The sequence below is a fragment of the Symphalangus syndactylus genome, chromosome 21 (genome assembly GCF_028878055.3).
Source record: "Symphalangus syndactylus isolate Jambi chromosome 21, NHGRI_mSymSyn1-v2.1_pri, whole genome shotgun sequence".
NCBI classification, from domain to species: Eukaryota; Metazoa; Chordata; class Mammalia; order Primates; family Hylobatidae; genus Symphalangus; species Symphalangus syndactylus.
The window spans coordinates 78,454,857-78,480,810 of record NC_072443.2 but is presented as its reverse complement, the minus strand read 5'-3'; the positions used below and the strand labels follow the sequence as shown (position 1 = coordinate 78,480,810).

Sequence of the window (25,954 nt, the reverse complement as noted above, 5' to 3'; positions counted from 1 at the left end):
TGAGAATCTTATTAAATGCACATTCTGACTCAGTAGGTCTGGAGTAGGGCTGAGAATATGCATTTCTATTAAGCTCCTCAGTAGTGATGAGGCAGCTGGTCCACAGACCACACTGTGAGTAGCAAGGCACTATGCTATTGCAATGGCATAGGTCCTGCTCTTTCAACACAATGGCATTTCATCAAGTTGGAGTCAGGGGCCCTCAATTGATTACTTGACCCTGATACATTTGAAATAACATAGAGACAAGGAAGATATCAATCCAGAAGCAATAGTGGTTGTGGAATGCATACATTTCCATGTATTTTTACAGTAAAAATGCATTAAAAAATCTTTCACAAAAGAAACTTAAAAAATACAATTAGGGTGTTGAGTCCTCCCCCCACCCCCAACATTCTTTCAGGCATCAACTGTGTAATAGAGGGAGACAAATTCCTAAATCATTTGATTTCATCATACAAAATACTCATCCATCATCTCTCATCAAGACATTTACATTGGGGGGGGGGAGGTGGCGGGATTAAGGAAAGTAGGCTCACAAGAATCAGTTTCCAATTTAAGGTTACAGTAGTTCAAAGAAAACTATATCTTTCTGCTTAATGCATAGTCCCTGTACAGTACAATATTTCCAAACAAATCTGATGTGTGGAACGCAGGTGAAACTGCCACACCAAAAAGTTCACGGATTGAGACAAGCCCACGTGGGTAGCACATAGATTTTAAATTGTCAAATATCATCTTATAACAAGAAGGACATCAAGATGTTAACTTCAGGATATATTCCCAAAATCCACCTTGATTTCATTTATTTAAAATTCTGGATCACAATTGAGAGCATCAGTCATTTAACATCACAGATTTTGTTAGAACTAGTGAGAAGAATCCTAGCAGTGGAGCCCTGGGAATAGAATCTCCAAGTCAGCTCTTAGGAACTTGATGAAAAAGAACATCATTATTCAGTTGTACTCTTCCTCAGCCTTACTACAGCTCAACGTATGCTTTGTATGGAAAACTTTAATAATAAAAATAGCATTCACAGACTTTTCCCTCCTTTTTAGCTACAGAATGTATATTGTGTCTGTTCCAGGAAAGGAACTTGTTTTATAAATGTCCACACAACTATAGCTACTCATTCTAATGTTATGTATAAACTCATGTCAAATAAAGCTATGAACAATGTAATATTTATATATGCATAGTGTTTTATAAAAAGATTGGCCCACATACTGCTTTTCATCAATACAGAAAGAGCATTAAGTCCATAGCGCACTGCAAGAAATAAATGAGTGAAGAACAGAGAATGCAAACAAGTGCTTAATAATTCACAAGCAGGCTCACCATGGAGGAAATGATGATATTCAAACCAACTAAAGCTTTAGAGAATTACTTATATAGTCTCCCATTTTAAAACAACTTTACATACCTGATTTAGTTTACATGAAAATATATCCCCATGAATCAATTTGTTCCATATTCAGAAATATAAACACATATCACATTCCTCACAGCTAAATTTTGTCATAAATTCTCTTTTATACAAGAAAAAAAGGCAACAATTGTTTTCTTTTTTTTCCCAACAGGCTCTATTAATTACAATTTTTAGCTCTGTACACGCAATGATTGGCTGGTTTTTTTTTTTCTTTTTCCTTTTTTTTTTCTTACAGTACCATGGGAACAACAGTGATTGACTTGCAAAGTTTTCTGTCTGTATGGAAAATGCAAAACAGTACTACAGAAATACACAATGCACTGTAAGCAGCGGTTTGCTGTAGTGGTCCAACAGGTAAAAGCAAACATTTTGGCTCAGCTAGGCAGTAATCCACTTAAACCACATCCCGGGGCTACGGCCGACCCAACCACAGCTCCTGTGGGATCAAAAAGAATGGGTCCGTTTAAAAATAAAAATTGTTATGTTTTGTGCTGCTGTCCAAAGGACTCAAAGGACAGAGTCATGAGGCAGAAGTTTCCCAACCAGATCTAGAACCACTGGGACCACTTCCTTCCTTTCCCTTCTACCAACCTAGAGACTTGGACTATGGTTTCAAAGTGAAATTGGCATTTCTAACAATGAATACCCACAGCTCTCACTTCTTTAAATATCAACAGAGAGGTTCCTTCCACCAAGGCTCATTCCCTCCTCCCCAGTTTGGCAAAGAGCAACCATGGGCTTCTACTAAAAGGGAGGGGGGCATGCTTTCCAAATTGGGGATCTTATGTCTTCCTCACACCAGGCACACTGTCCCCCATTCCATCTACTATTCAGCCTCCAATCAGACAACACAAAAGACGCTTGTTGTCTGTTCCTTGTAGTAATTGAGCAAAGCTGTGACGGCATTGCCTTCAATGAGATTTTATCAGATTTTGGAGATGATCACGAACCTGACTGTCTGTGCTTGGGCTGTATTTGGGTAAAGGTGGCCGACGTTTTTGTCTCTGTGCCTTCCTGGGCCAGGGAGAGTACAAACTGTTTCGGAACCAACTATAACTCACAATATAAAACTTCTTTGTGCTGCGCAGTTTAGCTATAAATATCCTTCATTTAGCAATAGTAGTCTTGTCATACAGTTTGCTTACTTTTAGAATCATCGGCAAACCTAATCCATCCCAAAGGGTCCTCAGCTTTTACAAATAAAACTTTGCATTTTTGCTCTTTGCTTTTAAGAAAAACTTCCGACTACAGTATAGCACTACATCACTACATGACAGTCTATATCAAATTAATTAAACTTAATCAATAAATTCCCTTACTTAGAGAAAATGATCAACAGCCCCATTTAACCAGGAGAGAAAAAGATTGCCCGAAAACGGGAACAATTCTTGACGATTCTACAGGTTACGTAGAAACAAAATGTATACCCCTTTGGGCCAGCATTTGGCAAATAATTTCCAAAAAAGTATGCATTTAAAAATACTTTCTTTAATATGATACATCAGGCACAATACTTTTCATATATATTTTTTCTTATAAGATTTCAAATGCATAAAATGTTTGTTGTTATTCATAGGATCATCAGGTTGTCAGATGCTTCATTAGGTAAGAAACTAAATAATTTCAGGTTTGTGACTTTCCTCCTAGAACCTTTGACACGGTAAAGGTTGGAATGTGACTCAGCGCCTCAGATACTGAGGTCGGTGCTACATTCTCTGTAAGGTCGCCTTCTCTGCTCCGGGGGATGTCTGGAACTTCTGCCGGCATCCTGTTTCAGATTCGCCTCTTCCCTTTCTGGGTGGCTGGCTCTGTCCTCTCTGTTCCTTCTGTCCAGGGACCGCTCTCTCCTGCGCTCGGGGGAGCGCGCGCGCCTCCGGTCGGTGGACTTGGCCCTGCGCTCCGGCGAGCCCCCTCTCCTGCGCTCGGGGGACCTCCTCTGCTCCAGGAGTCTCTCCAGAGACCGTCTCCGCCGGCTGGGGGAGCCGTCTCTCCTGCGGGTGGGTGACCGCTCTCGCCTCCGCTCCGGAGAGACGTCTCGTCTCTTCTCGTGCTTCTCCCTCCTCTCCAAAGTGTTGTCGGCGCTGCGGGTGCCCTCCCTCCGCTTCTCTGGGGACCGCCTCTTGGGGCCGTTGGCGGCTGCCGCGCGCTCGGCCTGCGCGTCCCTCCGTCCCTCCGGCGCCCGGTCCTTGGGTCGGCATGCCCCGCTGTCGGGTTTCCTCGAAGTCCCATTCCAGGTGTGGTGTTCATTGGGTTGTCTGCTATACTCTCTGCTGCCTTTCGGATCCCTTGCGTGTGCCCGCTTTTCCCCATGTGGTGATGATTTGTGAAGATCGGGTGGGTAACTGGACTCCAATGACGGATGCTGCCGGCGGTCGGGCCCGGCCCTCACTTCCGGAACACCTTGTGGACCGGCGGGGGGGCCGTGGCGGTCGCTGCTGGGGTCTGCCAGGAAAATAAACGAGAGCAACAGTTGGGTACGAAGGTCCCTCGGCTCCTGTCCCGTTCCCACCCACACTCGGGACCTCATTAGTCACAACAAGCAAACAACTGTTAAAGCAGTCAGACTCAAAGCCAACTGAATCTTGTTCGTTTAAGGATAACTGCACATAGTTAGGGTTAAAAACTAGTACTTGTGGCTTTCAGCGTCTGGCTGACTGAATGTTCTCCATACCTGAGACATAGATCATTAAAGAACTGACAAAAATCAGTCATGATTTGAGTCTTTAAAGGCACAATCCAAATAGTCTGTCTAGAGGCATCAAAATTTCCTCTCTGTGGCTATGCCTTGTTCTTTCTTTCCCACCCCCAACCATTTTCCCCTCCACCCACCCCTCTCCCACCCCCAAGAAAATATTCTTTGCTTTAAAGAATACTTGTTTTGATTTACTTAAAAATGATTTAGGGTATTGATGTGAAGAAGGGGCACCTGGGAAGCTTTCTGGAGCAGGGCAGGAATCATCTACATCTTATCTGGGTGGTGATTAAATGGGCGCATACAGAAGTGAAAAATCTACTGCACTGTATACTCAGGATTTATGCATTTTACCATATGCAGAAGTATACTTCTATTAAAAAAAAAAATCCAGGGTAGCAGGCAAAGGGGATTACAGAGGCAACATGCTGGCCAGATGTTGATGACTGGCAAATGGGATACGTACGCAAGGGCCCATTAAACTGTTCTATCTGTATTATTCAACTACTTTCTCTGCTTTTGCATACATTAAAAAATAAGGAACTGTTCTTAAAAGGTGTTTTCTGATAGGTAAAAGGAAGGGGAAGGGAGGTTGCTAGGTACACATTTGAGATTGGATGGGGGTCAGATAAAATTTTTGGTTTAGAGGCACTTTTTCTTTGTGATATGGGAGGCAGTCATAATGACATCTAAAAGCTTGGAGTCACTGGGCTGCTTCCTATAACATCAAGGTTTCTACAGGTTTAAAAGCAGGGCAGCCCATAATGGCCCCTATTTATTATTATTCAATATTTGAAATGACAGTGCAAATGTTTTAGGCAGTGTCCTGAATTGAGGAGAGCTCTTTTCAAAGCTGGGATGCTTTGTTGCAACTAAATCCAACAAGTCATCCACATGACACCATTCCAAGCAAAGCACCTGAAACAAGGCATTGCAGTCTGGAGGGCAGACTTGTATGACAGTCAGAGACTAAGGGGTCACTGGGGCTCTTTAAGTATCTTTCATGAGCCAACAAGGTCAATATTTAGCAATTAACCTGTTTCATGACAACTTCCCAAAACCTAGAGTGGGTTTTTAACAAAAAGCAAGTGAAAAGCCAAAAGCAGGGGTCAGCCAACTTTCTCTAAAGGGCAATAGTAAATAATCTGGGTGTTTTGGGCCACACCATCTCTGTTACAGCTATTCAGCTCTGCCACTGCGGTATAAAAACACAGGCAACAAACTAAAAGTAATGGGCATGGCTATGTGTCAATAAAACTTTACTTACAAAAACAGGCTATGGACAGGATTGGGCCCATGGACTGTAGTTTGCAAAGAGATACCTGACCAAGCAGGAAATCTCATCTTCCCATCTAGCAAAGCCCTATGATACAGGGCTCCATGATACAAGGTTCATTCTTTCTAAATACTGGGTTGGCTATGAGAGTGAACAAAAAACAAGTTCTTAACAAAGGTCATTTGAAGATTTGGATACAGGAAGGTACTTGGATCACCAGTGGATTCTTATGCCTACTTTTGAGACAAGGGAAGGCAACACTTCAACAGGGTCAGCGTTGTACTTACAATTCAAAGAACGCAGGGTGCTCAGAATGAATTGCCAAACATATCAAAACAGAGCTAAGCAGAAGCAATGAGGAAATTAGGCCACAGCACAGAAACACCTAGTATTGATTGAGCTACAAACCGTAGTTTGATTATGGCCCATAAGGTAGAAGCAAGCCTCCCCGAGCTTTTCATTTCTCATACATGCAGCGATATTAGGAGGTATCATCGCTGTGGAAGGGAGGGCCCAGCACCAAGAACAGTCAGAGAGAAAGAGAAAGAGAGAAAGAGAAAAAGTTGAACATTTAGATTCCCTATAACACAGAGGAAAGAAAAAAAAAATCTACATTTGTTAACATAGGGCAAAGAGAGTTTATTTGTCCAGTCAGACAGTCTAAGGCAACACTCAAATAAGGCTGCAGAGACCGCAATCAGAACAGTGACATTTTTAGACAGCCATAAGGTGACTCGAGAACCCAGACAATGAATGCATCCTTTTTTGTTTTGTTTTTTTTTTTTTTTTTCAAACAACTGGAACAATGACAGGCTGGCATAGGAGAGCATTAACAATAAACAACAAAAGAACAAAATCCCTTCCCACCCCACCAAAGACCGTGGCAGTTAAATTAAGTACAAAAAACTCATTACAAAAATAGCCTCACAGAGAAGCAGGTTCCAGTCAAGTCAGAAAAATATTGGAACTTAACATATTATAACCCATTTGTGACTCTAATCAATGGAATTAGAGAGATTTAGTCCAAGTGACGCATGGAGACATTACAGTAGCACAACCCTGGCAGGTTCAACCCTTCTTGGAAAACCATGTATTTAAATGATCTTTATTTTTAGCCCAAAGAACATTTGTTAGTGTTGGATTTTCATCCTCAGTGCAACAGACATAGGTTTTGAGAAGGTACACAGGTTACTGACGATGACTCTCAAATGAAATATCACATCCAACAGAAGCATAGGGAAGACAGAAAAGGGAGACAATGTTACACAGTTTCAGTGGTATCAATACACCTAATGGTCAGAAGTTTAGTACAGTGCACAGCCACGGCATCTCAATGTTGTCAAAATACTTCCCCTGTGGTTGGCCATGTCTATAGGGGCCTTGTCTAATACCCACCCTCCCCCTGTACCTCGGACCCCTCGTATTTTGCACCTGTACAAAGGTCCAACACCTGGGAAGGCTGGCCCTCCAAGGAGCTATCCTTCTCCTTGAGCTGCATCTGAATTAAACATCTCCTCAAGTCCAAAATGCAACTGAGAATTGTGCAGAACGACTTTCAGAAAAGAGGGTGATAATAGATAAATCCCTAATAAAGGGGACCAACGTATATGGGGACCATTCAATCACAGTTTCTATAGAAACTTTTGTAGACCTTTGGTTGGGAAAAAAAGCCCTACATCTAGGGCATAGCTTTTTTTTTTTTTTTTTAATTTTAAACACAAATCTCAAATAAATAGGACATAATTATTATCATATACAATATTTTGCCATCAGAACACTAAGCTATGTAAAGATCATTGCTGTCTACTCAAATCAAGTCTAAAGATATGACAAAGGAACTCTATGTATAACCTGGCTTTCCTCATAGGAAAGGTATAGTCACATGTTTCCCTCATGATGAGCACTGGGAATTTATTTCATCCTTTATCATTTAAAAACATTATGGCTAATGTATTAACAGTTTTTGTTTGTTTGTTTGACAGTAGTGGGCTCAGATGGTCTGATTTGGGGTAAGAGACCAGTTGGGGGATGGAGAAGTGTTGTATACAGAGCATAAAGGAGGTGAGCAAAGCCCCCAAATCTCTCAAAATTTCATGCCTCTTAAATAAAGACACCAAGTAACCAAAAAGGAAAAAATAATTGTGCCTCAATGTATCACTCAGGAAACCTGCTTTCCTGCTTCTTAAAAGGAGTATATAGTCATTTTGTGCTAACAATTGGATCTGAGGAACAGTTTGGCACAGTTCAAACAAACATTCCTTCGCTCTTGGTCGGACTAGACAAAATGTTCTCTCTGATTATCAGAAAGGGGGCTATAAAGATCTTGTCTTAGGCCATGCCCCAGTCCACGTAAGCAAGCAAAAGGATGAAATGTGTAGAGATTTCAGAACAAGCGAGGCAAATAATCACATGGTGCGAGAGGCTGGTAAGACACTGGTGAATAGGGGAAACAAAAAAGACTTTCCTGCTGCCGTTCTGGAGACAAATTCATGGAGTCATGCCAGGGAAGGAAGGAATGTTTTCATAGTTTGACCCACCATATTCTGGTACTGAGCCGTCTCCCCGCTTCAGAAACAGACGAACTCTGCGGCCACCATTCTTAATGAGTTCTATAGCTCGAGAATGCTTCATGTTTTTGGTGGTCTCACCATTGATCTCTAAAATTTCATCACCAATCTGCCAAAGCAAAAGAAAACTAAGTGAGATTTAAAATTCATATACGGATTCACCAAATGTTTATTAAGCACGTGGCAGAACATCTATTGCTTTGGACGTGGCAGTGACCAACAGAAATCCCTGCCCTCATGGAGATTATATTCTAAAGAGGGAAAGACAATTAAGAAAATTAGAAAACTACATATATGCCAAATTACATGATAAAGGGGGGAAAAAAGCAGTAAGGGCATGTTAATGGTTGGGGTAGGCAGCTTTTAAGAAGGCTCCCATGATTTCTGCCTCCTTGCATTCACAACCTGTGTAATCTCCCCCTGCCTTTGAATGTGAGCTACATCAAGTGACTTGCTTCTAATAAACAGAATACGGCAAACATGATATCAGTTCAAAGATTAGGTCATAAAACGATTTTGTCATCTGTCTTACTTGCGCGCTTTGCTTCTCTCGTTTGCCCTGATGCATGTTATGAGCTGTCCTCTGGAGTCCCGGGATAATGAAATGAGGGACTGCCCTATAAGGCACTGAATCCTGGTAACAACCATGTGAGTGAGCTTAAAAAGCAAACCCTTCCCCAGGTGAGACTTCAGATGAGACCATAATCCTGACTGATACATTGAATGCAGCATTCACTTTGTGTCAGCCACTATTCTAGACACTGGAAATAAAAGAATAAACAAGACGAGGCAGATCCCCACTCAAACACAGCTTATATTCTAAAAAGAAGAGGAATAGCACTGGCTTTCAAGTCTACAGTCTTTAATTTGAATCCTATCATTTGGTAACTGACTTGCTCCCCGTACTTTAACTTCCTGGAGTCTACGTTCTTACTTATAGAAGAGGCTGATAATACCACTCACAACTACCAAGCTGCTGGCATCAAATCAGGTAATACATGTAAACCTGTCATGTAAACTATACACCATTATACAAAGTAGCATAATAATATTTCATTTGATCAGAAACTTTTTAAAGTGATTAAAAGGCAAGGGAAAATAAATTCCTTATATCTGAAATTCAAACAAAAGGAATATATACCACCATGTATCTTCCCTTGAATATATACATGCAAAAGAAAAGGATATGAGAGAAACTGGTATACTGTTTGGCCCTGGACACTATTTTTACTATATTTTTCACTGTTTAATTTTCTTAAAACACATTCATGCTCTACCTTCTCAATTTTAAATGTTAAAAAATTCACTCTGAAGAAACTTAAACATCAAAATTGTGGCTTAAGTGCAAGTGTTACGATCCTCACCCTTAATCAATTTTTCCCTTTTCCTGCTCAGGCCCAACTGCATTCACTTTTTTCCTTTCCTGGCCTGACTGTCTTGATTTCTGTTAATTTGTTGTAAATGGCTCTCCATGGGCAATTGCCAATCTATGTGACCTATCTATGAGTAGATGATTTATGTTTTCTTAATCATCTAATCTGCCCAGGAGAACAGCACATTCATCTACAGGAACAGATATTAGTGAAACAGAGCAGAGTGGACTTTTGGCATTTATGTATTAAAAATTTGTAGCTCTTACTACAGAGCAACTCTGAATATTCATGCCACAGAGCCCTGGCTCTTTGCTAAGGCAGAGAGTAGACTTGCTCTCTTTGAGCCTAAGGTAAGACCACTCTGGTAACCAGCTAGAGGATAAGTAGACCTCACTGCCCAGAATCTACAGTGCCATAAAGCTTTCCTGCTTTCTAAGCATGCCAGGGTACCCCAGAACTCCAGCCAAGTGATGTGCCTGTCCCATGACATTAAGCACAAAAACTATAGAAATAGGCTCTGAAAAATATCTACTGTAATATATTTACAAGTAATTTAAATCCTTTATTCCCTATATCAACCCCAAAGAGGTGGAAGTGTTCACCTAACTTTGGCAGCTATAATTAATTGTGCTTTAGGGAGAAATATTTGGTAGGGTAGGAGTCATGCATTTAAGAGAATCATGAAAGCTATAGAAAATGTAATTCTTATGAACATGAACATTCTAACCATATATGACAAGAATTCACTGCAGATGGTTTATTTGCACCTACCCCAGACTCCTCTCTCCACTTACCCTCATCTTTCCACACCTCTCTGCAGGACCATCCTCTGCTAAGCGCAGAACATAGAGGTCCATGTTATACTCTCGGCCTCCTCGAAGGCTAAAGCCAAATCCCTTGGCTCCTCTTTCCAATTCCACAGTGTAAAAATCTTGCTCCTATTTAAAGAAATTACATGCAATCATTCTAGGAGAACTAATATCCACAGGACTCTTCCTAAACATTCTTGGCAAAAAGGCACAATCTCTATCCCCCTCTTGGTGACTCTTGTTTATTAATAATCTTGATTCCTCCTCATTAATCTCAGAAGTCACAGATCCAGAATTTGAAAACAGTTATGAGCATGTCTATATGCATGTGTGTATTTAATATAACATATGTGGGTTAAAATTTAATCAGTGAGGCTGTGATTTGCATTTGGGGAAGGACAATTCCTCATTACATGATACCAGCCACCTGGCTGCTGGATGCCCAGCCTCCCTGACCTGTGTCCAGTAAATGCTGGCTGCACCCATCATGAGGATACCAACAAAACCTCTCCAAATCCTGATCAAGGAAAATTATGAAGGGACAACCGAAAGCCCCCAGGCAACCAGTAAAGAAAGAACCCAGCTGGGCACCTGTAATACCAGCTACTCAGGAGGCTGAGACAGGAGGATTGCTTGAGCCCAGGAATTTCAGTCCAGCCTGGGCAGCATAGTGAGACCCTGTCTCTTAATTAAAAAAAAAAAAAAAGGAATCTGTTTAATTTTGCAACACCCAAAGTTCCTCAAATTTGTTTCATCTGCTATTATCTTCACACTCTCCCTTGCCATCCTGAGGACAGGCATTTTGCTCTATGGATCTCACCTTAAAGTCCCAAGCCTGAAAAACACCTTATCAAAAAGACATTTTCTTGGCAGAAGCATGTTTATGAATACTATGAGTAGATATTGGTTGCTTTGCTTTCTCTAACTGCCGATCCTTGTGACAATTACTGCTTTTCATTTTTTTTCTCCTAGAAAAGGCTATCTAGGAATATTTTAAGGTAGTAAAATAAAATGTTATTTCCTAGACAATCAAACATAAGTATATATTTGGTAAATCACCTCACAAAAGGTTATTTCTTTTAAATTAAAGGTGCTTCAAAAAATGTCCCATAAAAGTAGCTTGAGAAAGTTGGAAGGAAACGTGCCAAGTATAGAGAAAAAAGAGACATGGTGCTCACCTGTGTTGCCTGGGGTGCTTTGAACTCAAACTGAGATTCCTGCTTTGGTTTGGTGGTATTCCTGCCAAAGTGAAAGAAATAAATATAAGAGACACCCATTAGCAAACTGAGAAAGAATCAAGGACATATATTGTCATGGTGGGAGTTACTTTTTTCCCCTTTAACAAAGGAAACCGAAGCCATGTCTGACCTTGTCTCCTGGGTCCCTTGCTGAGAAGGGGTGTGTGTGGTGGTGATGGTGGCGATCTTCTCTGCATTGGTCAGCAAGGTGGCATTTGAGGACTCTGCAAAGAGGGACAGAACATAAAGAAATGAAGGCCCCAGGGAAGACATCCTCCAGCCAGGAGGTGTGCAGAAGCCCTGTATCTGAATAACAAGTGTGACTTCTCTGTCCCCATTTCAAACAGTCTGACTTGAATTTCTAGACAATTAGGAGTTTAATAAACCATTTTAAGATCTTCTCTGATGTGGGTCATGTATGTCCCCATGACCCTTCTCCCAAACAGACACCTCCACAAATAAAACAGAGTTTGCTAAAGAAAACACTGCTCTAAAATTCTAGCCAAGGTAGGTGTTTCTCACTCCTCCCCTGCCACTGAAAAAAGGCAGTCCCATCAAAGTGCTGCACCACAGCAGAATTCTCTTCCAGAACTTTAAAGGCTGATAATAAATGTCCCTGCCAACATTTCCTGCAATTTATCAGCAATATTTAGTGAGTTGGCTTGATTTCCTCAACTGAATATTAAAATCAGAAGTGTACTAACATCTTGTTAAACACACACATAATATCCACTTTCTTTCCCATTGCTTTTAATAAAGCACAACTGAAAATATGGAACTCTTGACACATGTTTTTGGTATCACTCATGAAAAGTCAATTTTAAAATTTGCATAGTCAGAGACAGAGTTTGTAAATATAAGTTATACAAATCATGAAGCCACCCCATGAAATGAATTATATCCCTATATAAGTTGACCTTCTTCTCCACTAATCACATTCACAAGCAACTTCATTATCTCCAGAAGTTTGGAGATTTTGAATCCAAAAACACTTTTAAGAGCAACTACAGACTGCACTTAAGGACTGCACATACTAAAATATAATCATTCCTATAGTAATAGCTATATGTTCTTTACTAATAATTTCTTCATTAAGATCAAGGCAAGTAGCAACCAACTATGAACAAGTTGTATTTTTAATATTTAATTGTAGGTTGACTGAAACTTGTCATACATTTTCTAATAAAGAAAATGCTAAATGTGGTGTTAGGTTCCATTATAAGATTCACTTGTGCATGCCCGTTTAATTCAGTGCACCATTAAATCTAGAAGTTACCAGGAGACCTATGGCTTATAGTAGGCACTTTTGTGTTTACCGAATACATGTATCTTCCCATCACATTTAACTATCATATGGGAAAATATGTTAACTATTCCAAACCGAGATACCTAGAATATATATCTTTCCACTGGAGTCCTGGAACAAAAGACATCCCACAAATCCCAACTACCTGTGATCTATCTTCCATTTACATTTCGCAAGCATCTTACTCAGCTTTGGTCCAGCTTCTTGTTATTTTATTTTCATGACACATAGTGGTTAGAAGCACGGCCTTGAGATTCAGATCTGGGATCAAATCACCTTTTTTTTCTACTCATTAGCTGTGTGCCTTACTTTTCTTGTCTGTCAAAATGGGGTGATGACAATAATTCCCCTCTCATTGATAAAAGTATATGCAACGTTTAAGCTCTGTGCCTGACATACAATAAGCACTCAATAAGCACGTTTATTACAGCTACTACTTTTTATTACTATGAGACCTTGTAAAAGTTATTTAAACTCTCTGCAAAATGAGAAAGTCGAAATATGATTTCAACAGTTAATATATTGCAGCCATAAAAGCCCATTATTCTTATAGCTAAGGCACAAGAATAAGAAGAAAATAACTAAATCAAGTGAATTGTTATGTGAATCCCATTCAGGTTTTGGGACAATGTTTCCCAAAATCCGTTTTACCAATCATTTCCTGTGCACTCCTCTGGGTCTTTACTACACCAATATGCCTGTGACCGTCCAAGCTGGGGAGGCGGTGTTTCTCAGGCTTACTGGGAGACAGTTTAGCACAATGGTGACTAGGTCAGATTCTGGAGTCTGACTGTCTTATCTGACTTTGCATTCTGTGCTCTTCAATTTCCTGGATGGGACTTGAGCAAAGTTACTTAAATTCTCACTGCCTCAGTTTTCTCGTGTGCATATTGGGAATAAGAGAATTATCTAAGGAAATTGGGGCAAAGATGATCTAAGAAGATTGCTTGGAATAGTGCCTGGCACACAAAAACTGCTCAGAAGTGATTAGCATCTTTTTTGGTACCATTTATTTATTATCGTCATCATAATGTTAAAAGCATATTGTTGGTATATTTTAATGACTGCTATTGTAACAGCAAATTATTTTCAGAGCTTTTGGAGGAAAACTAGCTCCTTCATATGACTCCCATTTGAGGGCAGTTAACCAGCAGAACCAAGGAGATGAATCAGTGATATTTTATAAAGTACGCTCACTGTGTCACTAAATAGGACAAACAAGCTGTATAGCCCATTGCTGTGACTCTCCAGAACTTTCATAAACACATGTATTGGTCTTTTAGCAAACTTCATATTGCTCATTGCAATTAATTTTATGGAGACTCTCAGAAATCACCAGGTTGTTCAGGCCATGGGGAAATCATAATCAGGATACTTAAAAGAATGTCTCCTTGTAATCAAAGTGATTATAATGATTGAATTGTACAGAGGTTCCTCTTTAGAGTTCTTGTGTGTTGTTGGTAGCCAGAGTTTTCTAAGCAGATCAGATTCCATTCTCAAACTATTTTTATTTTTCTGCTGCTTTCATGATTTGATGAGATAATCACCCAATACACAGAATTCCTTTATTATTTTTATTCCTATCCTTTATTTGCTATTTTTTTCCTCATCTGTATGTCTGTGAAACTCTTTTTTGGGTTGAAGCTTAATTTTACACATGGTAAAATTAACATTCAGCCTGCAAATGTCGATTTGACCTTGCTGAATTTTCCTCATTTGTTGTTTATTTTAATCTATGAACCACCACCATTTAATCATCATTTAAATGTGCCAAGCACTCTGCTAAGTCCATTACCACATATATGACTTCATTTGACTCTCACCACTCAATAAAATAGATGCAGTTATGGCCCCAGTTTACAAATGAAGACACCGGGGTGTAGAAAATGTAGCTAATATGTCTAAGGTCACTCAGGCAGCAGGTGGAGATATTGGGAATTAGACCCAGGACCTGCCTGACAGTGAACTTTTAGTTTTCGGTTTACATAGGAATTATGTGTTGGTATTGAGGAAATCATATCTAATTGGAACATTCCTTTCAAATAAGAAATAATTTTATTTTACTGTATAAATACTACCAACTTCACCAAGCAGTATCATAGATGAATTAAAATATGAAACACTCTGCTTTGATGGCTAGATTTTATAAGCCATCCTCAGAGCAGCACCAAAATAATTTTAGGTATACCCTAGATTTCCAGGATGTTTTTATACTATCAATAAAGTTATACTTGTTTTAGTGAACTTTTAATTCTTCATTTGGAATTAAACCAGGATTGTATTTGCTGAAATGCTCTCTAGCGCTTTAAAATATAAAGATGAGCCCATTATAAAAAAGAGCTTTATCTCAAAGCAAAATTGGCCACTTACGGTGGAAAAAACATATAAGAAGGGCCTGAAACAAGAGTAGGAGTCTCCCTGCCCTCCAGCAACAGTATTAGAAAGAGGTGTCAATGTATTTGACTTTTAAAACTACAAGGCACTATGTTGAATAGGAGTGGTGAGAGAGGGCATCCCTGTCTTGCGCCAGTTTTCAAAGGGAATGCTTCCAGTTTTTGCCCATTCAGTATGATATTGGCTGTGGGTTTGTCATATATAGCTCTTATTATTTTGAGATACGTCCCATCAATACCTAATTTATTGAGAGTTTTTAGCATGAAGGGTTGTTGAATTTTGTCAAAGGCCTTTTCTGCATCTGTTGAGATAATCATGTGGTTTTTGTTTTTGGTTCTGTTTATATGCCGGATTACATTTATTGATTTGCATATGTTGAACCAGCCTTGCATCCCAGGGATGAAGCCCACTTGATCATGGTGTATAAGCTTTTTGATGTGCTGCTGGATTCCAAAAGCAATGGCAACAAAAGCCAAAATTGACAAATGGGATCTAATTAAACTAAAGAGCTTCTGCACAGCAAAAGAAACTACCATCAGAGTGAACAGGCAACCTACAGAATGGGAGAAAATTTTTGCAACCTACTCATCTGACAAAGGGCTAATATCCAGAATCTACAAGGAACTCAAACAAATTTACAAGAAAAAAACAAACAACCCCATCAAAAAGTGGGCAAAGGACATGAACAGACACTTCTCAAAAGAAGACATTTATGCAGCCAAAAGTCACATGAAAAAATGCTCATCATCACTGGCCATCAGAGAAATGCAAATCAAAACCACAGTGAGATACCATCTCACACCAGTTAGAACGGCCATCATTAAAAAGTCAGGAAACAACAGGTGCTGGAGAGGATGTGGAGAAATAGGAACACTTTTACACTTTTGGTGGGACTGTAAACTAGTTCAACCATTGTGGAAGTCAGTGTGGTGATTCCTCAGGGATCTAGAACTAGAAATACCATTTGACCCAGCCATCCCATTACTGGGTATATACCCAAAGGACTATAAATCATGCTGCTATAAAGACACATGCACACGTATGTTTACTGTGGCACTATTCACAATAGCAAAGAGTTGGAACCAACCCAAATGTCCAACAACGATAGACTGGATTAAGAAAATGTGGCACATATACACCATGGAATACTATGCAGCCATAAAAAAGGATGAGTTCATATCCTTTGTAGGGACATGGATGAAAATGGAAAACATCATTCTCAGTAAACTATCGCAAGGACAAAAAACCAAACACCGTATGTTCTCACTCATAGGTGGGAACTGAACTATGAGAACTCATGGACACAGGAAGGGGAACATCACACTCCGGGGACTGTTGTGGGGTGGGGGGAGCGGGGAGGGACAGCATTAGGAGATATATCTAATGCTAAAGGACGAGTTAATGGGTGCAGCAAAACAACATGGCACATGGATACATATGTAACAAACCTGCACATTGTGCACATGTACCCTAAAACCTAAAGTATAATAATAATAAAAATAAAAAACTGCAAGGTACATGGACAGATTAGGTACTTTATGGCAAATTCCAGAAAGTACCCAACGTCCTTTATTAAACAGTGTTTATACCTACTTTAGCTCTCCCAGAGGAGTGAAAATGGAGATTACTACACTTTCAATGGCAGTCATGTATCAAGAGAAGCAAATCCTAGCTCTCACAGCCCTGTCCAGGGACTATTCCAAATCTCGGCACTTACTCTTCCGACAGCAGCTTCCATCTTGGGTTTCAACTTATCTATCTGTCACAAGCAATTACAATTCTAACTTTGTTCCCATATTAATATCCTCAGCCTCCCCTTATGGAATCCACATTGAAAGCCAAGCAAATCAACAAAGGATACAATTATTCCTGTTATAAATATTTTACTGGATAAACACGTATGTAATAAATATCTAAGGGCGGCACGGGAAAATTTGAATCCCATAAATATTTTAAAAGTTTTGGGAGACTTTTTCCTATTCTAATGCCTTTGCCAAGGAAACAGCAATATCTATATGTTGCCAAGCTCTACCTCCTACATAAGCAAATACTTTGAATCAAGAGTGATCTGAAGTGCAAATTTAGGACCATTATTCAAATAAAGCATTTTTAAGCTTCTAAAGATTTTCATTATATTGAACTTGATTCAATCTGATGCTTCCATGTTACCTGGCTCAGGGAGCTTCTGTCCTTGTCTGATTAAAGTCTCTCTCCCACTCCATGGGGCATCTCCATACAATGCCAGTGTTATTTGACTTCTTAGATTTCAAGTTCAGATTCAGTAAGTTCAGCTGTTCTCTGGGCCCTTCTGTGCTGCCATTGTGTATTTATTCATTCATCCCTTGCCCAAATCTCACAGGAGAGAAGGTTCTGCCCTCCCCCCATTGTCCCCACTGGTCCCAAAGAGAATCAAAGCAGCGAAGGTAAGGACTCTCCCAACCTCGGCCTGAGCAAGGCTGTGAAAACACTCCTGCCACACCTTCTAACATACAATAATCCCAAGGAAAGAGGAATCACGTTTTGGAGGTTTTTGTCGGAAAAGTCAGAGAAACATGTGGGAAGCAGAGTGAGGGAAACTAAAGACTGAGATGAGTGAAACTGGAGAAAGAATAAGGCTACCGATGACAAGAACAAAGAATTAGATAGCATGAACTAGACATGGAAATGGACTCAGAGTAGACTCAAGCACTGCACAAAGGACACAGCATCTTTTCAAAGGGCCTCCTGGGGTTTTGAGAACAGTGTCCCAGACGTGATGGATTCTTTTTTTTTTTTTTTTGGAGACACAGTCTCGCTGTCTCCCAGCCTGGAGTGCAATGGTATGATCTTGACTCACAGCAACCTCCGCCTCCTGGTTTCAAGCAATTCTTGTGCCTCAGCCTCCCAAGTAGCTGGGACTACAGGCATGCGCTACCATGCCTGGCTAATTTTTTGTATTTTAGTAGAGACAGGGTTTCGCCATGTTGCCTGGGCTGGTCTTGAACTCCTGAGCTCAGGCATTCCGCCCACCTTGGCCGCCCAACGTGCTGGGATTGCAGGCATGAGCTACCATGCCCGGCCCCAGACGTGATGGATTTCTAAGAACTTAGAAACCACTTTGAGTTAAGACCTTCAGTCTCCTTGTAGATATCATGAAACAAACGGTCTTTGGGCCACTTGATGAAGTAAATATCAGAGTAAAAGACATGAAAGAGACCTGAGGCTTAGGCACCTCCATTTTACCTTGGAATCAACTATGTCCAACACACTTTCACAGAAAGGAAGTGGATCCGGTGTGATGATCTCTTCACTGAACTGTAATGCTCACTCTTTGTCTTCCAGGGGTTTGCAAAATCCTCCTGGATCTCCCACATCTTTTGAGAAATCTAACTCCCCTGCTTCAACTCTAATTTCCAAAGTGCTGTTTCTCAGACCCGCTTAAAATATGAGCATCACCATGAACCCAGGAGGCAGAGCTTGCAGCGAGCCGAGATCACGCCACTGCACTCTAGCCTCGGTGACACAGCGAGACTCCGTCTCAAAAAAAAAAAAAAAAAGAAAATGAGCATCACATATTCACCCTCTGCCAGACTTGATTCCCTTTACCTGGCTTCTGGCACTTACAAAGTAACTCGAGAAGAAGCTTATTATCATATCAACCAAATTCCTGAAACATCTTGGATGAAATCACATGCTCAGCAGAACATGTATTGCCTTAAAAAATATCAGTCCTCAACTATGTTGTACCAGTTTTATGTTTACTTGTTTTTAACCAAGGTAGCACAAGATGTCTATGTGAATTTTATATTTCCTATGTATTTAAATTTTTAAATTGCCTTTATAATGCCAACTGTTATTGGATAATCCACTTTGCATGATAATTTTTGGTGTTCAGGCTTAAAAGTTTTTTTTCCAGTGTATTTTATTTTGTTTGTTCTGAGACATGGTCTCAGTCTGTCATCCAGGCTGGAGTGCAGTGGCATGATGAGGGCTCACTGAAGCTCGACCTCAACCTCCTGGGCTCCAGCCATCCTCCTGCCAGCACCTCCTGCCCCCACCCCCTGCCCCAATAGTTGGACTACGGGTGCAAGCCACCTCTCCTAGCTATTGTTTCGAATTTTTAGTAGAGACGACATCTCGCTATGTTGCTCAGGCTGGTCTGGAACTCCTGAGCTCAAGTGATTCTCCTGCCTCAGTCTCCCCAAGTACTGGGATTACAGGTGTGTGCCACTGCACCCAGCTGTGTATTTTATTAAATTAAGTCAACATCTACTATCTACACTGCAGAATAAGTCGCTTCTGAGTATTTATGTCTTTACTGACTTCAAACTCTTTTTCTAAGCTCTTCACTCAGGGAGTACTTTCTTTCCTTCTTTCGAATGTTCTCATTCCCACACTAAGATTGACCAACTATAAACCTAGCAAGTCAATCCCTGGGTCCTGTTCTTTTGGGTTAGTCTGTTTGATATCTTTCCATGACATGTTGATAAATGTGTCTAAATCCATACACAAAGCATACCTCAGAGATATCACGGGTTCAGTTCCAGACCATGGCAATAAAAAAGCAGGTATTCCAGTAAAGTGAGCCATGAAAATTCTTTGGTTTCCAAGTGCATATAAAATTTATGTTTACACTATACTATGGTCTATTAAGTGTGCAACAGCATTATGTTTAAAAAAATTACATAAATTTTAAAATACTTTATTGCTAAATAATGATCACCTGAGCCTTCAGTGAGTTGTAATCTTTTTTTGTTGACGGAGGGTCTTGCCTTGACGTTGATGCCTGCTGACTGATCAGGGTGGTGGTTGCTGAAGGTTGGGTGGCTGTGGCAACCTCTTAAAATAAGACAACAATGAAGTTTGCTCTTCCTTTAATGAAAGATTTCTCTGCAGCATGTTGCTGTTTCATAGCATTTTACCCTAAGTAGAACTTTTTTTTAAATTGGAGTCAATCCTCTCGGACTCTGCCACTGCTTTATTAACTAAGTTGATTTAATAATCGAAACCCTTTGTTGTCATTTCAACAAAGTTCACAACATCTTTACCAGTAGATTCCATCTCAAGAAACCATTTTCTTTGATCATCCATAAGAAGCAACTCCTCGTCTGTTCAAGTTTTATCATGAGATTATGGCAATTAAGTCACATCTTCAGGCTTCACTTCCAATTCTACTTCTCTTCCTATTTCCCCACAAAGGAACTTCTGCAGTTTCTTCCTCCACTGAAGTCACGAACCCCCTCAAACTCATCCATGAAGGTTGGAATCAACCTCTTCTAAAATCTTGTTAATGTCAACATTTTAACCTCCTCCCATGAATCATAAATGTTCTTAATGGCATCTAGAAGGGTGAATTTTTTCCAGAAAATTTTCCAAATCTTTCCAAATGGATTTTCCAAATCCATTAGAGCCATCACTGTCTATGGCAGGTATAGCCTTACAATATACATTTCTTAAGTAGTAAGACTTAAAAGTCAAAATGACTTCTTGATCCATGAGCTGCATGTGTTGGATGCTGTGTTAGCAGGCATGAGAACAACATTCATTTCCTTGTACATTTCCATTAGAACTCTTGGGTGACCAGGTGTATTGTCCATAAGCAGTAATATTTTGAAAGAAATTTTTTTCCCCTAAGTAGTAGGTCTCAACAGTGGGCTTAAAATACTCAATAAACCACAGCACAACAGAAGTGCTGTCATCCAGGTTTTGTTGTTCCATTTCTAGAGCACAGGCAGAGTACATTTAGCATAATTCTGAAAGGTTCTAGCATTTCCGGAATAGCCAAATGAGCACTGGCTTCAGCTTAAGGTCATCAGCTGCATTAGCCCCTAACAAGAGAGTCAGCGAGTCCTTTGAAGCTTTGAAACTAGGTATTGATGTCTCCTCTCTAGCTAGGAAAGTCTTAAATGACATCTTCTTTCAATAGAAGACTGTTTTGTCTACACTGAAAATCTGTGATTTTGTGTAGCCACCTTCATCCATGATCTTAATAATTAAATACTCTGGAAAACTTGCTGCAGCTTTTATATTTGCACTTGCTGCTTCCCCTTATACTTTTATGTTATGGAGATGGTTTATTTCTTTAAATCTCATGAACCAACCTCTGCTAGCTTCAAACTATCTTCTCTAGCTTTCTCCCCTCTCTCAGCCTTTACTGAATTGAGGAGTTACAAACTGGCTCTGGATTGGACTCTGGCATAAGGGAATGCTGTGGCTGGTTTGATTTTCTATCCAGACCACTCATGCTTTCTCCGTATCAGCAATAAGGCTGTTTCACTTTCTTAAAATCCACGTGTTCTCTGGAGTGGCACTTTTAATTTCCTTTAAGAAATTTTCCTCTGCATTCACAACTTGGATAAATGTTTAGCATGAGGGATCTAGCTTTTGGCCTATCTCAGCTTTTGACATGCCTTCCTCACCATGCTGAATCATGTCTAGCTTTTGATTTAAAGTGAGAGATGTGTGACTCTTCCTTTCATATGAAGAGTCAGAGGCCATTGTAAGGTTATTTATTGCCCTAATTTCAATATTGCTTTCTCTTGGAAGAGGGAGGCCCGAGGAAAGGAACAGAGATGGGGAATGGCCAGTCAGTGGAGCAGTCAGAACACATATGACACTTATTAATTGTTTGTCATTTTATGTGGGTATGGTTTGTGGCACCCCCAAACAATTACAACAGTAACATCAAAGATCACAGATCACAGGTCATCACAGCAGATATAATAATAATTAATACTAATAAAGCTTGAAATATTGTGAGAATTACCAAAATGTGACACAAAGTCACAAAGTGAGCACCTGTTGTTGGAAAAATGACACTGACAGACTTCCTCGAAGCAGGGTGGCCACAAGCCTTCAATCTGTACAAGGTACTACAAAATGAAGTACCTGCAAAGCGCAATAAAATGAAGTGCAATGAAAGGAGGGATGTCTGGACCGCATTTGGCTCTCTCAATCACTTCTCACTATATTTTCTGGCTTCCTTCATCCTTCCCATTAGGAACCTATGTTCTATCATCTTGTGACCACTTTCCTAAATTGTAATAGCTTTCCAGAGTGGTGAATTGGTGGAATGAACTCCAGACCAGTTGGTAAGTGACTAACCATGCATTTGAAGGAGGGTGAAGTACACCATGATTCAAGAGGCCAGTGTTTTCCTCCACATTTAGTGTGGGATATTTTTGGTGCAGAGAAAGTTCTCTGTTCTTGGAATCAACAATTTTAAATTTTTACTGTTTGGTTTTGCATTTACCTTATCCATAAGGCACCGGCTATACCTTTCAAATCTTGAACTATAAAGTTCAAGTAAATAACTTTCAGATGAAACCTCTAATTTTCTTATTTTATAGATACATGGCATAGAGTTTTTATCACATTATCTTTATAAATCAGATTTTTTCTTCAAAAATACTCACTGACTTTTAGAATATATATTTTATAACACGTATAGCAAGACTGAAAAAAGACATTTAAACATTTTGGGACAAGTGTCACTTTCCTCCCAAGGGCGAAGTCAGCTTAGAATAAAGTGAATATTCAGGACCTAATTCTCTAAAGGATCTATACCTCCTGACCTTAGCGTATCAAGTTAAATTTTTTTTTTTTTTTTTTTTTTTTTAGATGAGTCTCGCCCAGCTGGAGTGCAGTGGCGTGATTTCGGCTCACTGCAACCTTCACCTCCCAGGCTTAAGCGATTCTTCTGCCTCAGCCTCCCAAGTAGCTGGGACTACAGGCATGTGCCACCACGCTAGGCTAATTTTTATATTTTTAGTAGAGACGGGGTTTCACCGTGTTGGCCAGGCTTGTCTCAAACTCCTGACCTCAGGTGATCCACCTGCTTTGGCCTGCCAAAGTGCTGGGATTACAGGCGTGAGACACCGCATTCAGCCTCAACTTAATTTTTGTTAAACATGAATAATACAGTGAGTATTGGTATTTTGTGCTGGGTAACTTTTTATTGTGAGGGCTGTTGTGTGTTCTGTAGGATGTTTTGAAGCATGTCTGACCTCACTAGATGCTACTCACACCCACTGCAGACAATGCCAATGTTCCCTGGGGGGCAGAAGCACCACTTATATAAAAGAACCAAAGATCTGAACTTAACTAATCACACAAATAAATAAGGACAGGCCTATTTAATGTAGATACAATTTATCAAAAATATAGAGATTTCATTCTTTCTTCATTCACGTCCAAAAATTAGGGACAAATCCAGTAGACACAAACTCTTAGATTCTCCCATTAAATAAAAAACTTTGATATATTCACTTATTCCAAAAAACCACAGTACTGGCTCTGAATTGCCACCATGCAGGTTTTGTCATGTCACCATATAATACAGTTCATATTACACATATCAGAGGATCTGTACCACGTGTATTAAAACTATTTTATAGTGTTGAAGACAAGGACACAAAAAGCTAAATAAGTTGAGGAAAGGGTGAAGATTTTTCTGAAACTTTTTTTTTTTTTTTTTGAGACGGAGTCTCGCTCTGTCGCCTAGGCTGGAGTGCAGTGGTGCGATCTCAGCTCACTGCCAGCTCCGCCTCCCGGGTTCACGCCATCCTCCTGCCTCAGCCTCCGGAGTAGCTGGGACTACAGGCGCCTGCCACCACGCCCGGCTAATTATTGTATTTTTAGTAGAGACGGGGTTTCACTGTGTTAGCCAGTATGGTCTCGATCTCCTGACCTCATGATCCGCCCGCCTTGGCCTCCCAAAGTGCTGGGATTACAGGCGTGAGCCACAGCGCCCGGCCTGAAACTTTTATATTTGCAGCAACACAGGGTCACAGGGCTAGAGGATTAATTACGTAAGAGGGTGAGGTATGGGTTAGTAACAATGGCTCACGTTTACCTGATGGGTATATTTAGTTAGGGATGAATAAAGCTGCCACTAAATTAATACTATTCAGTTAAATGAACACTAATGAAAGAGAGAGAAAAGGAAAAGACAGAGACAGAGAGAGAGACAGCAAGAGAGAGTGAGAGAGAGAGAGTGAGAGAGAGAGAAAGAGATAATAGGTATACTTTACCATCCCCAGGAATGATGCGGAGGGTAACTGTGTTTCCTGCTTCCTTGATTAGGTTCACAATGTCTGAATGGGATTTGTTGGTGATGGAACATCCATTTACTGCCAAGATCCGGTCTCCTACTTTCAGCTTGCCACAGCGGTCAGCAGGGCTCCCCTCAATAATCCGACCTATTTTGTGAGGCATAGCCACACATGCATTGCCTGCTTTGATATTGAGTTTTAATTTTTTTAAAGTTACGTAGGAATATAGCAAAGGGAAGAGAAAAAGGGTTGAAAAGGGAAAGAGAAGGTTAAGTGTTAATTAATTAAAGCATTAAGCAAATGTTATTAAAGGAGAGCTCTGCACCGATGGTCAAAACATTGGCAATACTCAGGGTGTCTGTATAAGGAGCTACTGCCCTGAAACTAGAATTCATTGCTGCCATCCTGCCCAGATTCAAAATTAGGGGAACCCCCAGCTGCCCTCCTTAAACCAATTACAAAATTTGGGATAGTTGGCAACTTCAAAGATTTTTAAGAGCCCCAAAATAACTGGCTGTTGGCTTATTTTGGGACTGCAAATGTGAAACTCAGGGCTGGGATGGATGCTTTTACTCATTCTGTGTTCATGTCACTTCATTTTTGCCAGCTGTTGTTTAAGCTTCTGCCAATGTTTTGTTCTTTCTCCATTTAGAAAAATAATCACTGGGCATCTGGTGAGGCACAAGAGTCTGCTAGCACCAAAAGTTCAATCTGAGAACCCCTAATGAACAAACACTCAGACTTTCCGCCTTCTCCCCAGAATGATGAAAGCTTTAGAAAAAGGGCGTAATTATAAGAGATGAGCCAAGAAAGCACCCAACCTTGAAGCTTATTTTTCCTTTTAGGACCTTTGCTCAAGCAGCTTGTCTTATGTGCTTTCAGAGTGTGGCCCGACTGGTTCATTAGCTCTGAAATCATCCTCCTGCCTCACAAAAATCCCCTCAAAGGACTGTGAAAATCTAGTACCTATTCGGGCTGAGGACATTGATCTAAAGCTAGGTTCAAATCATTCCTCACCCTTTTTCCTTTAATCATCTCCTTTCTCATCATCGGTTACTGCACATCCACAATATCAAAGACCAAGAAAAGTGCATTTGGAGAGAAAGGTTTATCGTGCACTTTGAGGCACTGCATGTCATTGCTAACTTCTAGAGAGAGGTGGCTGGCTTTGAGGCCTGACACAGGATTTCTAGTTAATCTAGTTAATCATGTATTGAGTTTCAAAGTTCTTATGCATATTCACCTACTTTGAGAATTTGTCTTTCTGGGGACTATGAAGGTAGTTACGCAGTTGAATTACCTTTTGGAAAGGGTGACAAATAACATGAGGGACATTACAACTAACTGAGTAGGCTCTTTCGTCATAATTTGGACCTTAAGGGTAAAGTGTGTGGGAAAATGCGCTTTAACTCCTTTGAATTTCAGCAGAGTTGCCTGAGCTTGTATCATAGAATGGAACATCAAGGTAAGATAATTTTTAAAAGTTAACAGTCTATTAGAATACAATAGGTAGGTGTGCTAGAATGCTCCCATACTCAAATTCAAGGTCTTGACTAAGTTTAGTTGATCTCCAAGGACAATTGGTATAACAAAGGTATCGAACAGCAGGTCTGAGGAAAGCTCAGCAAAGCTCAGAAGTCTCATGCAAGGCATTAGGGAAAGTTTAATTTGTTCGTTGTAAGAGCCAAAGGAAAACAATCAAAGACCAAATTGTGAGTGTGAATACAATATTCATTATATAACACATAACCTGTCACTTGACATATTTGCTATTTCTTTCTAGAAGGTGAAACTGACAATTCTGAAATAGTTAGGAACATCACAGGATGCATGGAGAC

At 40.2% G+C, this 25,954-nt stretch overlaps 1 protein-coding gene across 12 annotated transcripts in view; it reads right to left on the bottom strand.

Moving 5' to 3' along the window:
• Nucleotides 1-274: 274 nt before the first annotated feature.
• The window catches only part of MAGI1 (membrane associated guanylate kinase, WW and PDZ domain containing 1), a 681,166-nt gene continuing 655,486 nt past the window's right edge, over nucleotides 275-25,954 (bottom strand). For 4 of the 12 annotated variants that reach the window (XM_055260318.2, XM_055260324.2, XM_055260322.2 and 1 more), the window contains 6 exons: nucleotides 24,096-24,299; nucleotides 11,515-11,608; nucleotides 11,325-11,385; nucleotides 10,132-10,275; nucleotides 7,935-8,073; nucleotides 275-3,871 (listed from right to left, as the gene is read on the bottom strand). In XM_055260318.2, coding sequence (XP_055116293.2) covers nucleotides 3,117-3,871; nucleotides 7,935-8,073; nucleotides 10,132-10,275; nucleotides 11,325-11,385; nucleotides 11,515-11,608; nucleotides 24,096-24,299 — 1,397 coding nt within the window. In that variant the 3' untranslated portion in view covers nucleotides 275-3,116. Of the gene's footprint in view, nucleotides 3,872-5,805; nucleotides 5,895-6,011; nucleotides 8,074-10,131; nucleotides 10,276-11,324; nucleotides 11,386-11,514; nucleotides 11,609-24,095; nucleotides 24,300-25,954 lie in introns of those variants that run through there. The other 8 variants (XM_055260327.2, XM_055260328.2, XM_055260325.2 and 5 more) reach the window with 6 other exon arrangements.